Source organism: Fukomys damarensis, unplaced genomic scaffold, assembly GCF_012274545.1.
Source record: "Fukomys damarensis isolate Sample0158 unplaced genomic scaffold, DMR_v1.0_HiC HiC_scaffold_33, whole genome shotgun sequence".
In the NCBI taxonomy this organism is placed as follows: Eukaryota; Metazoa; Chordata; class Mammalia; order Rodentia; family Bathyergidae; genus Fukomys; species Fukomys damarensis.
Genome location: NW_022900945.1, coordinates 1,277,126 through 1,289,936, shown reverse-complemented (window position 1 = coordinate 1,289,936; position 12,811 = coordinate 1,277,126). Strand labels below are relative to the sequence as shown.

Here is a 12,811-nt window from a genome sequence, read left to right as displayed (position 1 = left end):
GTGTCAACGGCTCTGTTGCCCTTGACTCGCCTGCACCCAGGCTGGAAATAAAACCTCGCTGTTGCTTCACATTTGGCTGCTCTGCTCATGCCTCAGTTCACCCTAACAATACGCCGCTGTGCTCCTCAGAGGGCGTCTAAGGGGAACCTGGCAATGCTGGAAGAACTCAGCCTTGTGATGAAGAATTGGGAAGAGCAACCCTGAGAAAGCAAAGCGAAGACCCTGACACCAGCCAGGCAGACGCAGCTCCCTGACCCCAGGAGTCGCTGGGTAACAAAGACTCCCACTGACTGTTCACACTCTGCGGGAACCTTGGGAACAAGGACTGACTGTGAGCAGACTACTAAATTGTGCTTTAATTTTGTTTTTGAAAGTTGGCAGCCGGTTAGGCAGGGAGAGCAAGGGGAAGACATGGACACCGTGTGGCTCCTTACCATGTATGGCTGCATCTCGGGGGAGCACAGGCTCCGCAGCGGCCTCACCTCCGGGGACTCATCACCATGGGAGCAGTCGTCAGGCAACTGGTGCGCACCCAAGCGCAGCTCCTGGCCGACCAGCACCGGCAGGGCCTCCTGGGCAGGCGAGGCAGGGCACAGCCTCAGGGCCTGAAGGCAGTTGGGGTACAGCTCGTACTCCCCGTATTCCTCGTCTACCAGCATCTCCTGCTCCTCGCCGGCATCCTGCAGCACGGGGCTCAGAAACTCCTGCATCTCCCAGGCCTCGGGGCTGGTGTCAATCTCTTTTTGCTGGGACCGGAACGTCTGCCCTAAATCTAGAAACAGTTCGTCCACAAGTTCTTCTTTAAAATACGGTTCATCTTGAAATCCCTGCAGGGGAAAAGTGTCGCCAAGTTAAGAAAGCCTGACAGCGCTTTCCACATCTCGGCCAGAAACTGGAGTGCACTGGAGGCCACTTTTCCCACACAGCCCACAGTCCAGAGAGGGCCTGGGAGGAGGGGAATCTGCCCCCGGCAAGGGGAGCCGGCTGCTGCCCAGGAACTGTGGAAAGCGCTCCGCTAGGCGGTTGGCCGGTCACATGATACAAAAAGCCACAAAATAAGCAGATTTGGCCCATCCTAGCACTTCAGGAAGCAGAGGCAGGGAAGGTCATGTTGTCACCTCAAGTAACCTGAGTGGAATTACAGTTACTTTAGTGTGCAAAAACACGTTCTATAAGCTAAAGGGCGGGACAGCATGTCTCAACTATTCCGAGTGGGATTCTTTTACGTATGTAATGGAAATACATGTTTTCACCTATGATGACAACAGGACAAAAAGGAATGAATATGGTAACTTTTAACTGATCTGTATTCACTGATCAGAATGGCTCAAACCGGTACCAAAAAAAAATAAAAAAGTGCTGTGGAAAACGGAGCTGCACCACGGAATTCCACATTCAGTCCTTTCTAAAGAAGAGTTACGGAGTCAGCTGTGCTTTGTGCTGTCGTCATAGAAAGTGCATTTTGGAGCTTTATCTTTTTTACTCTTAAGTGAACTGTGCTTTTTGTCCTTTGTGGTCAGGGATGGCTTTGTGTCACTCGATGGTGATCGCTGGTGTTTCTGGCGGTGCCACACGCTTTCAGGAATCCCTGGAATGTCCATTACCTTTTAAGTTTAGAATTTTTTGTTAAACTTTATACCCATGTGATATGTTTGCCTATGTCCTCTGACTGCATTTTTTAAAAAAAAGAAATAACCAGGTTGTAGTATTTTGGTACCGGGGATCGAACTCAGGTCCTTGCATTTGCGAGGCAGGCGGCGGCACCACTGAGCTCAATCCCCGGCCCCAATTTTTTTTTTTTCCAACAGCACTTTAAATGCGGTCTGTTTTCAGCGATCTATTTGGCTACTCAAAGTTCGAGGGCTGTGTGAGCCACAGCTTCGGAGGGCACCTCTGAAAATGCCTCACAGCAGCCTGTGGGAGACGGAAAGCGACACAGCAAAGGCTTCCACTCAAGAAACCAGTAAAAGCTGTGAGCGGGTCACTGAGTCTGCATCTGCCCGGCCAGGGAGGGCAGCACGCTCCGGTCCTCTTCACAGGAACTTTAGCTCACAGGCACAATAGTCACGAAATACCTTGGGCGCTTCGAGCACGGGCGGCAGCGCGGAATCTCCAGCTGCTCCCGAGAGTCCAGCCTCGTCCACACCATTGCTCGACTGCAGATCGCAACACATTTCTTCTTTCTCATCTTCCTGAAAATATAAACCATTTTCATGATGCAGGAGATCCGCGTGTTTCAAGCGCTCTGGATTCTCATCTTGTGCAAGTACACAGCCAAATTTATGGAAACCCCTCGCCAGAGCAGACCTCTGGGCAGAGGGACCGTGGCCCCAGCTCAGTGCGCAGCCCTGGCCCTGGCCCCCTCAGCACTCGGGGTGGCGGTGCACCCCGAGAAGCCGTGTTCTCAGCAGCAGCACGCACTGGTGAGGAAAGGGGGCCACTGATTTTTTGTTTTGTTCATGTTGTTTTTAGAAGCCAGGAGAGATTTTATTGGAAGTAACAAGATAAAAAGGATTCTGGGTTCTCCAGGAGGGGAATCTGAAAAGCAGAATTTCCCTTTTCTGTTTTTCTGAGACCGGGTCTCACTACATAGGGCGGTTGGGCCTATCAACTGTCCTCCACCCTGTGGTGATCCTTCTGCCTCAGCCTCACAGGCACGCACCACCATGCCTGGTTTAGGGCACAGTAATATGTCCAGCACCTGGTGACCAGCTGGTTCTGTGTTCAGAAGCTGAGCACACTGTCAGCTCTGGACCGGTGTCCCTATGAGCACCTTCTCTGGCTTCATCCTGCATGGGTAGCGTGGGTGCTGGGGGCTTAGAACCCAGCCCGAGAACATAGGGCCCTGTGAGCCACAGCACCAAGCAAAACCACCGTTGTCACCGCAATTCAGCCATCTGTTCTGACCCTGGCCCCAAGACCTTGATGACATTTTCAGTTAGTTCCTTCATCCCTTCTACCTGGGATGCAGGAAATAGGTGTTCTACAGGTGTACGTGCTGCACCTCACTAGCAGCAGCTCATTCTGATCACGGCTGGACACTCGCAGGCTCTGCGTCCACCCCTCGCCCACCAGGACCCTGCACGCCTCTCACACGGGGCCTGTGAGCACTGCCCGCCTCCACGCCTTCCCCTCCCGCTGCTGCGCTACAGTGGCTCTAAGCGCTGGCGAGAGGTGTGCGGCCACCAGTGGGGTCACCCAAAGGGCCAGGGACCGACCTCGGAGAGGACCCGTCCTGCTTCCTTGGATCACTGTGAAAGAAAGAAAGAAAGAGGAAGAGAGAAAAAGAGGAGAAGGAAGGAGAAAGAGGAAAAGAAAGACAGAATGAAGGGGAGAGGAAGAAAGGTGTGGGAGAGACAGAGGAGGAGGGTGAGGGAGAGGGAAGCGAGGAAGAGGGAAGGCAGAGCCCGACCCCCATTCCACCCAGGGCCCTCCAGCCTCCCCAGCCCCGGGCGTCTCCCCAAGGCCCTGCCCAGTCCTTCAGTCCCCACACTCCTGAGCCAAGGTCTGGATGCTCCGGGTCCGAGGTCTCCACAGAAATGGCTCAGGAACCCAGGCCCTGACGCGCTAAGTCCCGTTCCGGTTCTGTGCCGTGCCTTGGACTTCCCGGAACTGCCGAAAGGGGACGGCCGCGCTGCTGAGGCCCCGGGCCACACTGAGGCTGAGGTTGTCCCACGGAGCCCACTGACCCTGCAGGCGCCCAGCAGCACAAGTCTGGACAGGGCCACCGGGCACACCAAGAAGGCGGGGTCTGCAGAGGCAGGAGGGTTCCCACCCTGAAGGTACCAAATAGCACACGAGCCCCCACGCCTGCTGGCTGTGTACTCAGGGACAGGACAGGAAGCCCAGGTCTTGGTCCGGTGACTTGTTCGGTCCCAGCGTGACAGCCGAAGTGTCTGACAGGAGAGATGGAAAGGCGGCCCCTGTGCCACATGAGGACAGAACAGCCACACGGGGTCAGGGTCGCTCAGCAGTGGGTACAATGCAGCACCCTGAGGCCCTGTGTTCAAGCCTCAGCCCCACAGGTGAAACAGCACAGTGTGAAGGCCGTGTGAGGTTCCCGACAGGGGCAGGGTGGGGCTGGCACAGCTTCAGCAAGGCACGGTGTCTCTCACGTGGGAATCCCACAGTGCTATCTTGGGCGGCACACACAGTACATGAAAATCCAGCGTGCAAATAAAGAGCAAAAGGAAAGACAGCAGGCGAAAGGTAGAGAGGTCTTCTGCAGATGGGAAAGGGACCGAGAGACGGAGGAGAGGGGATATGAGGAGGAGGAAGACAGGAAGACGTGTCAGGCCCTGCACGGACTCCCCACGAGGGGTGTGGTCGCTGCCCCGCCAGCACGGACCTTAAAGATAAAATTTAAGAAAAGCCACTGTGGGTCACACATCGGTGTTATATGTGAACAGACCTGGGCACTGAGCCTGTCACTCTCTGGCGTGTTAACACACTTCACAGAAGAGTCCGAAAGCGGAGAGACCTTGGCATCTTCTAACGGTGCTCAGTCTTACCAAGGAACCAAAGAAAATCACTGGCCCTCAGCAGTTGATGATGCGCCTCCCGAGCACTGTTTCTCCAAGTGTGCAGTTCTACACGGAGATCGCGAAGGGGTCCGTGGAGGGACTCAGCAGCACCTGGGACCACACCACCTCCACGCCACTGTTAGGCTGGGCCTTGAGGTGTGAAATCCCAGACACGCTCCAGGCCTCCCAAAAGCCTGTCCTGACAGGCATCTGCTTCAGATGCGCTGCACTGGAGCTGCACAGGGCAGCACGTGGGACGGGAACACAGGAGGATGCTGCGTGGCCCTGCGGGGCAGCCTCCGGTGACACGTGCGCCGTGGACGAGCACACAAGCCATCACGAGTTTTTCAAAGGCAGAAGCAAACTCTTATCAGGCGTCTGCTTGTGCAGGACCCCAGCAGCCCCGCAGCTGGACCTGACCCTCCAGCCACAAACAGTGAGTTGGCCCAGTACGGAGGCCAGGACAACCCCAGGATGGCCTGAGCATCGGGGCTCTGGATGCTAGGGTGGCCGGGTGTGGACAGGGTCAGCCAGGGGCTCTGCAAACACTACGCAACTGCGCTGACCGCAGCCTTTACTCCCGGAGCCCTAAGGTAGACGTTCCCTTCCTGATGTGTGAGTCAAGTGCCCAAGCCACACACACCTGTCCCGAAGCCCTGGCCCTTCACCACCGCACGGCCATCACTGCCAGACACTCACCACCAGCGGCTTACAGATGCCCAGGCGCACGGTGCCCGGGGGCACGGCCTTCAGCACCTCCACAGCGTCGGCGAGGGTGGCACCGTCCAGGCTGTACTCATTGACGGAGACCAGGCGGTCCCCGGGTAATAGCGCCCCGCTCTGCTCCGCGACGCCGTCCGATACCAGGGAGCGGATCACGATCACGGACCTTGTGGGGTCCAGGGGGTCCTGGAAGCAAGTGAGGGAGACGAGTTAGTGCCCCAGGGCGCGTGCGCAGTGAGCCTGGCGTGACTGTGCACCCACGCGTGCAGCACCCTGGTGTCACACTTGGGAAGATGCCGGGCGAGTCCGAACTCTGTGCTTCACATAGCACCAGCTGCGAGCTCAACACAGACCAGTCACTGCTGACACCACAGGGCCAGGCAGACCTGGGGCAACAGGGAGAAGTGTGGAGCACCTGGCCTGACATGCTGTAGGCCAGGACAAGGCTGCCGTGGCTCTAAGGCAGTGGTGGCGAACCAATGGCACGCCTGCCACAGTGGACACACAGAGCTCCAGCACGAGACAGTCAGGTTTAACGGCAGCGCTGGCACCTTTCGACACAGAAGTGAGCTTGGGGTTGCAGTTTGGGCACTCGTCTCTGAAAGGTTCGCCATCGCTGCTCTAAGAGAAATGGGCTCTGGACTGACCGGCAGGGATGTGGATCCCCGAGGAAATGGCTGAACGCTCAAAAGACATGGAAGCCAGCAAATCCGCGACAGCATCGAAAAAGCACACTTAGGCCTGGAAACGTAACTCGGGTAAGGAACTCCCCTGTGTGTGACCCCTGGTAACACACACACACGGACACACGCACATGCATGCACACACTCAGAGCATGTTTTAAAATAACATACCCAAAATGGTAACGCGGTGCAGGTGTCTAGTGCAGAGCTATTCCAATGGACAGAGAACAATTTATCAACAAAACCAGCGTGCAGATCTCTTTCATACACTGGGAGGATCTTATATGCTTTTCATTAAAAATAACGATGACAGGGCCAGGGATGTAGCTCAGTGGTTCTGCCGCCTGCCTCGCAAGTGCAATGACCCAAATTCGATCCCAGGTACCAAAAAAAAAAAGCGGTCTACATTTGGTTAATGACACCCAGTGCAGTGTCTGCCTGCTGGACATGCAGGAGGCCCAGGGTTCAATCCCTAGCTGCACCACCACCCCTAACAACAAAAAGCAGTTTCAAAACTCCACGTCTCCGATGTTCACTCGGCCAGGCCTGACGGTCACCACTGAGCTACCACTGACCGGTCCAGGACAGACAGGTCTGTGCTGAGAGTCACAGCTGGGGGAGCCGAGTCTCAGGAAGCCAACGCTAGGGCTGTGGAGTCCACATCGCGACAGTAAGGCTGGGACACAGCAGCTAAGCTGGCTCCGTGAGCAAGGACCCTCAGGCCCCGCAGAGCTCGGAGTGAGGTCTGCAGGGCCTGGGCCCTGGGGAAGCAGCTGGAGGCTCTCTGAAGTGCCCGACCTCTGCGTGTCGCACACCAGGGCTCACCCCAAGCACTGCGGGAGCGGGAGGAGTCCACCGTGCTCGAAGCCTCTGCGCCTGCACAGCTCACCCCTGAAACCCCGTTCCCGCCCCTGCCTTTCCACTCTACATCAGGAGACCCTCGTGATGTTCACAAACACACTAATACTCATCCGCGTGTTCATGAAGAGTCAGAAGCAGAAACACCCAGGGACCCATGAAGGAGGCACAGGACAACGCTGCAGCCACGCCCGTCTTCCACACAGGGGCACCACAGGGGAGCAGTCTGCTCCATCAGCGGCCACCGGGTCAGACTCACCCGCCCTGACAGGTGAGGCCGCCTGGCCCTAAGCGGACACTGGAAATATGCGGACCACTCATGACCTCCTCAGGGCGTGGCCGGCACAGGTTCTTCCCTGGGGAAGGGAGGTGGCAGCTGAGCTCCCCCAGGAAGCCTGGAGAGAGGCGGATGCGGCCGGGTTTCAGGACTCAGGGCGGCCACAGCAGGTCACAGAGGAAGTCGGTGACGGCAACATGCTGGCCTTGAGCAACAAGGCTTCACAGGGCTCCTCATCGGAGAGCACCACTTAAACCCACACGTGAATGGATAGGTCCTCCCAGCCCATCCCGCTGGGTGGTCACCAGAAAGACGGTAACACCATGACTAGCAGGGTGCTCAGGAAGTAATGGAAAGAGAACTCTGCTTTGGGCAGAGAGCAGCTTTGGGTGCTGTGGCACATGCCTGTTGTTCCAGCACTTGGGAGGCTGAGGCAGGAGGGTCACCATGAGTTTCAGACCAGCCTGAACTGCATGGCAAGACCCTGTCTCAAAAAAAAAACCCAAAATAAATGAATAAATACAATTTAAAAAGTAAGATCTCTCATGTTTTGCTTTTGGTAAGGAATGTTACAAGAACAGGGCTCAGAACCTCCTGCAGCTTCAGACTAACTAGATGAAGTAGCCGACAGAGGGCGCTAGAGACCAACCTCAGAACCCAGGCAGTCTCTTCTGGGGTTGTTTTCTCCTGGTGCAAAAGCCTGGCATTATTAGACAGGCTGTCAGGGGTCTGGTAGGCACCGCCCACTGATCCTGCCCAGAGCAGGCTGTGAGTGGCGCAGGCTGGAAGTGTTAACCCTTCAGCCGGTGTGCTTTGGTTTTAATTTTTTTTTTGGTACCGGGGATCGAACTTGGGACATTGCGCTTGTGAGGCAGGTGGCGGATCCACTGATCCAGATCCCCGGCCCAGCTGGTGTGCTCTACCTGAGTCCGACCGAAGCCCGCGTGCTCACAGAAGCACCCACCGCGTGGCGCAGTTAGAGACCAGGGAGACGGCCTGCGAAGCTCAGGCTGAGAAAGAGAACGCAGCAGCTGAGGGTGGGGGGACTCGCACCCAATCCCCCTCCCACAGTTAAAACCTTCTTAACTAGAAGGACAAGGCCGTTTGCTAACTACACCCTATGTCTGTCAGTTCTGTTCCTAACTCAAGAATGCTGTTCTTCCTCTACAAGCCTTGCCTAGCAGTAACGTGTCCATGGCAACTGCACGCGCCCTCAGGTGGTCCCTTTACCCCAATCTGATGGCAACAATGAGTAGCAGCAGCTTGGATGGCCGGGGTCTTGGCTGATTGCTCAGCGCTGACAGTCCTGGCTCCCCGTTTCTCTGTCTCCTAAATTCTGTCTTTGAGTCTTTCTTTCAACCTTGAGTCATAGCACTGAGCAGCAGCAGGCACCTGCGGGGGTGCTGATGCTCACTTTGACCGGATCCTTATAGCTCTCAGAAAGTCGTCGCCATCTGATTCAGACACAAGAGGGCAGCGAGGCGCACCTTGGCCTCTGCCCGAGCCCTGCAGAAGTGGACACGGGGACTCTGTCCTGGAGACCGGAAGCAGACACGGGCTTTTCAGAGTGCGGATGCCCCGTGGCCAGACTCCCGTCCCTCCACTCAGGATGGGCCCCGGCGCCCGTGGCAGCTTAGTGAAGAGCCTGCAGGAGATCGATTCCCTCAGCTCTCGCCCCATCGGTCCACTCTCCAGACAATGGAATCATCTTCAGAAACAAAACTGTGACCGTGACTTGCTCTGCATAGAATTGCAACATCGGCGCCACGCAGGACTTCCCCAAGGAGAGAAGTCCTTCAGGCTTGTGGTTCTGTCCCTCTGCCACCCTGTGAGCCTCTCCTGGTCCTGTGGGCACAGAACAACTAGGCCAAGGGCCGTGCTGCCGTGCCCGCCACTCCCTGCACCCACGTCTGTCCCAGCCTCCTCCAGCGCGCAGCCGCTGCCTGGAGACCCCAGCCCCTCCTCCTCCTCCTCCGAGAGATAGACGGACAGGTAGGCTTGCACTTCTGCTCCAGTGGGGAAAAAAAACGGAGGCATAACAAAGATTTATCCACAATCACATGCAGGATAACCTTTAGATTTCTTTTCTAAAAATGTCTGTTCTGCAACTAACACCCGAATGTAAGCCACCGACAGGACAGGAATTCGGTTGCCAGGCGATGGGCCCCAGTTTATCTCAGACAAAAATGTGTGCAGCGGTGCTTTTACCTGGGATGGCCCCGACACTGTCAGCTCAGTCCCTAAAATATGAGGCTGGCCGGGCCACAAGAGGGGATTGGCCAACGCAAGCGGCTCAGCTTGTACACGAGTGACCTCCACGCGCAGCACCGAGACACCTGCTCCAGGCCACGTGACAGCCCCGCCTGGCACAGGGGAACCAGGTGTGACACGGAGTGAGAGCCTCAGAGGGAAGGAGAGGAGGGCACCAGCCAGGAGCGCGGGCCGCTGCCGCACACGCTGCCACGATTCGGCTTTACACTCATCCCACAAACCCTTCCGAGTGTGAGGGAGCGTCCCATGGTGAGTGACGTACGGGGTCTGCGCGCCATCCGGACGGTGAGGGCCGTTAGCTACGTGGTGCCTGGCAAGAGACTGTCCCACCGGAGTCGTCAACTGGGCGAAAACCTTGGAAGAACGGACAGCCAGATACGAGCTTCTGGGCCACTAGTACTCGAACTGCGCAGTATCAAGTTAAAATCAGACTCTACTGATGGCTAGCTTCAAAATAGTATCTCAAGCAAGTTGAGAGAATGGGAAAAATGGGACGAAATTTCCTTACTTCTGAAACAGACTGATGACTTATTCTGGAGGTAGAACACTGGGCTGAAGGCCAGGGTGAGGTGAGGTTGTCACACTGTCACACACACGCGCACACACATGCACAGGTGCACTTGTCTGCAGATAAATCAGGACCTGCAGAAGCTCTGCGCACAGCGTGCGTGAATGAGAACCTCCAAGGCGAGCAGCGTCAAAAGCAGGAGTTCGAAGACGAAAGGTGAAAACGGGAGAGACAAAGAAGGCAGACACCTCACCGTGGAGGGCCGGGGGGCTGGAATTTAGGGGAGCAGCCCGAGCCCCAACCTGCGCCCGCTGGGCTGCACAATTTCCCAAGTGTCTTCGTTCCTCTGACTCAGTGTCCTCAAAGGTGAAATGAAGAGGCTGGATGCAGGGGTCACGATTCCCTTCCCCAGTGCTGAAACCCTAGCACTGTACCCTGAGGCGCACCTGTCCTAATTTCTACCAAACAATCACAAAGCCACTATAAAAAAGAAGTAGAGGAGATGGAGTTAATCAAAACACCGCACTGACCCTGAAAAAACACGGTGATGCTCGCAGACACATGATGTCTTCTAGGAACGCAGAGTCCTTGCTGACACAGCCAACTCCGGGAGTGGCCAAGCTCAGAACAAAAGAAAACGGCAAAATATATATGGTGCCGCACACCCTGCTTTTAAAGCAGATGAACCTCGAAAGATCTCCCTTGCCACTTTAAGGCACTCAACTGACGTGGGTCTGCAGCACAGCCCGGGCCGGCCTGGTCCAGACCGGGGCCTGAGCACCTGCGAGGCGCTGCTTCTGCTCCACAAACCATGGAGCACTTGCCCCCGGGAGAAAGGAGGGAACAGCAGACAGCGAGGGCCGGACAGGCACCAAACCAGCTTAAGGGTCCTGTCAGGCCCATGACGCAGTGGGGAGCGAGCGCAAGGGAGACGGAGGGCCGGGGCGGCCCGGCATCTGCCTGGGTCATCAGACTGCAGTGCTGGGCAGGGTCCTGGGGAATCACGGCCCAGGAGCTGCCTCCCGCCTTGCTCCTGCCGCAGGGGCCTGGGATGGTGCCAGGTCATCTCCTGACCTCCAGGTGGCCTGCTGCGAGCACCCACGAGTTCACTGTCACTCCCGGGCCAACAACCGACACAGAGCCGTCCGGCCGAGATGCAGGGTGGCGCCAGGCGGACAGTGAGAGCCGCATGGCTCGGGAGGTGACCACAAACTACATCCCGAACTGGGTTTTTAACGGTGGTCACAGTGCGGGCATTGACCACGGTAGGTGCATGCGACCACAGAGTTTTTAAGTGTAGCAAATAAATTTATGAATAAGAAATATCTCAACACATTTTGGGAGGAAATTTAAATTACCTGAAAGTTATTATGCTGTAGAGTAAGTACAGACTTGCACAACGTTTTCTGTTTCTTGGTGGTGCTGGGGACTGAACACAGGGCCTTTGCACTGAGCTGGATCTCCAGACCTCTTTTATTTTGAGACAGGGTCTTGCTAAGTTGCTAACTTGCCACAGCTGGGCTCAAACTCATACTCCTCCTGCGTCGGCCTCTCAGAGTGCTGAGATTACAGGCACGCAAAACCACACCAACCTTAAAAGCTTTTCCAGTATTAATTTTGAAGCTGGGCACGGTGGCACACACCTATAATCTCATCACTTTGGAAGGCTGAGGCAGGCAAATTCTGAATTCAAAGCCATCCTGGGCTACAAAGTGAGTTCCAGGCCAGCTTGGGCAACACAGGGAGACCCTGTCTCAAAACAGTAACAGCTGAAGTTAATTTGGGGCCCGGACTTTCCAAGCAATCATGATCAGACAGCAACAAGGCTTGCAACGCCGGTGACATCATCTAACCTTGGCTTCTCCCGTCACGGTAGAACAGTGAGGAGCACAGGTGCACAGAGCTGTGGCGGCCGAAGGAGGCCCAGGGGGCACCTGCATTGCTGCCTCCGCTGCTGCGACCACGGGACAGAGCTGCCGGGCCCCGGGCTCCCAGTCTGCTGCCCTCACAAAGCGGAGAGCCTGGGCCAGCACCGTCCCCACTGAGGCACTGGGCACAGGATGGGCTGGGCCGACCGCAGCCTCAGCTCCCCAGGCCCGGAAGAGGCATGGGGCCTCGTGGTCCCCAGCGGCACCGAACGGGGCCACAGCAGGCCGGGCAGCTGTCTCTCAACCTCGCCAGCACGTCAGGACCCACACCCGTCGTGATTCAGGAGCAGTCGTGCGGCTGGGGAGTCCGTGAAGATGGGGCCTTCACCCTCCAGGGTCGGCTCCGGCCCAGCTCACCACACTGCTGGGGTCGCAAGAAGGACCCCGGGTTCTCAGCGATGTCAGCTTCCTCTCAGGGACAGGCTGGGCCCGGTGGTGCAACCCCGGCCCTCAGGAGGCTGAGACAGGAGGGTCACTGCAAGTCTTAGGCCAGCTTGAGCTACAGAGTGAGTTCAAGGCCAGTCTGAACCACAGAGCGAGACCTTGTCTCAAAAAACAAACAACAACAACAAACCAGCCAGAGGAAGCCACACAACACTGCTCCTTCTATTACTGCCCTGTGCTGGAACATAAAGTTTCTCAAGGATTTTCATCAAAAGGAAGAAAACTTGAAGGTTTTCTTTTTCGTTTTTCAGCTTTGACGATGTTGATACCTGCGAGTCTGCATCCTGGATGTGCGTATTCCTCAGCTAAGGGGAGCAGAGAGGCCCTGGGCTGCAGAACTGGTGAGCTCTGCCACCGACAGCGGTCCGGGCCCCCAAATCCCACACCTCCCGCCACTCATGCGTTCGAGGCCAGCCTGAGCTACACACACAGCCCAAAGGCAAAAAAATCTCAGCTCTCCTGACAAAAATTAATGTCCTAGCTTAGGATTTAGCTCAGTGGTTCCACTGCCTGTCTCACAAGCACAAGGTCCTGAGTTTGATCCCTAGGTATCAGAAAAAAAAAAAAAGAGAGAGAAAAGAGAAAAAAAAAAAAAC

The 12,811-nt window shown here is 56.3% G+C and overlaps 1 protein-coding gene across 1 annotated transcript in view; it reads right to left on the bottom strand.

The window, feature by feature from the left end:
- The window catches only part of Patj (PATJ crumbs cell polarity complex component), a 150,568-nt gene that overhangs the window by 96,726 nt on the left and 41,031 nt on the right, over positions 1–12,811 (bottom strand). Inside the window, exons 21-23 of the mRNA XM_019204676.2 lie at positions 5,223–5,432; positions 2,076–2,192; positions 435–827 (exon numbers count right to left, since the gene is read on the bottom strand). Coding sequence (XP_019060221.1) covers positions 435–827; positions 2,076–2,192; positions 5,223–5,432 — 720 coding nt within the window. The remainder of the gene's footprint in view (positions 1–434; positions 828–2,075; positions 2,193–5,222; positions 5,433–12,811) is intronic.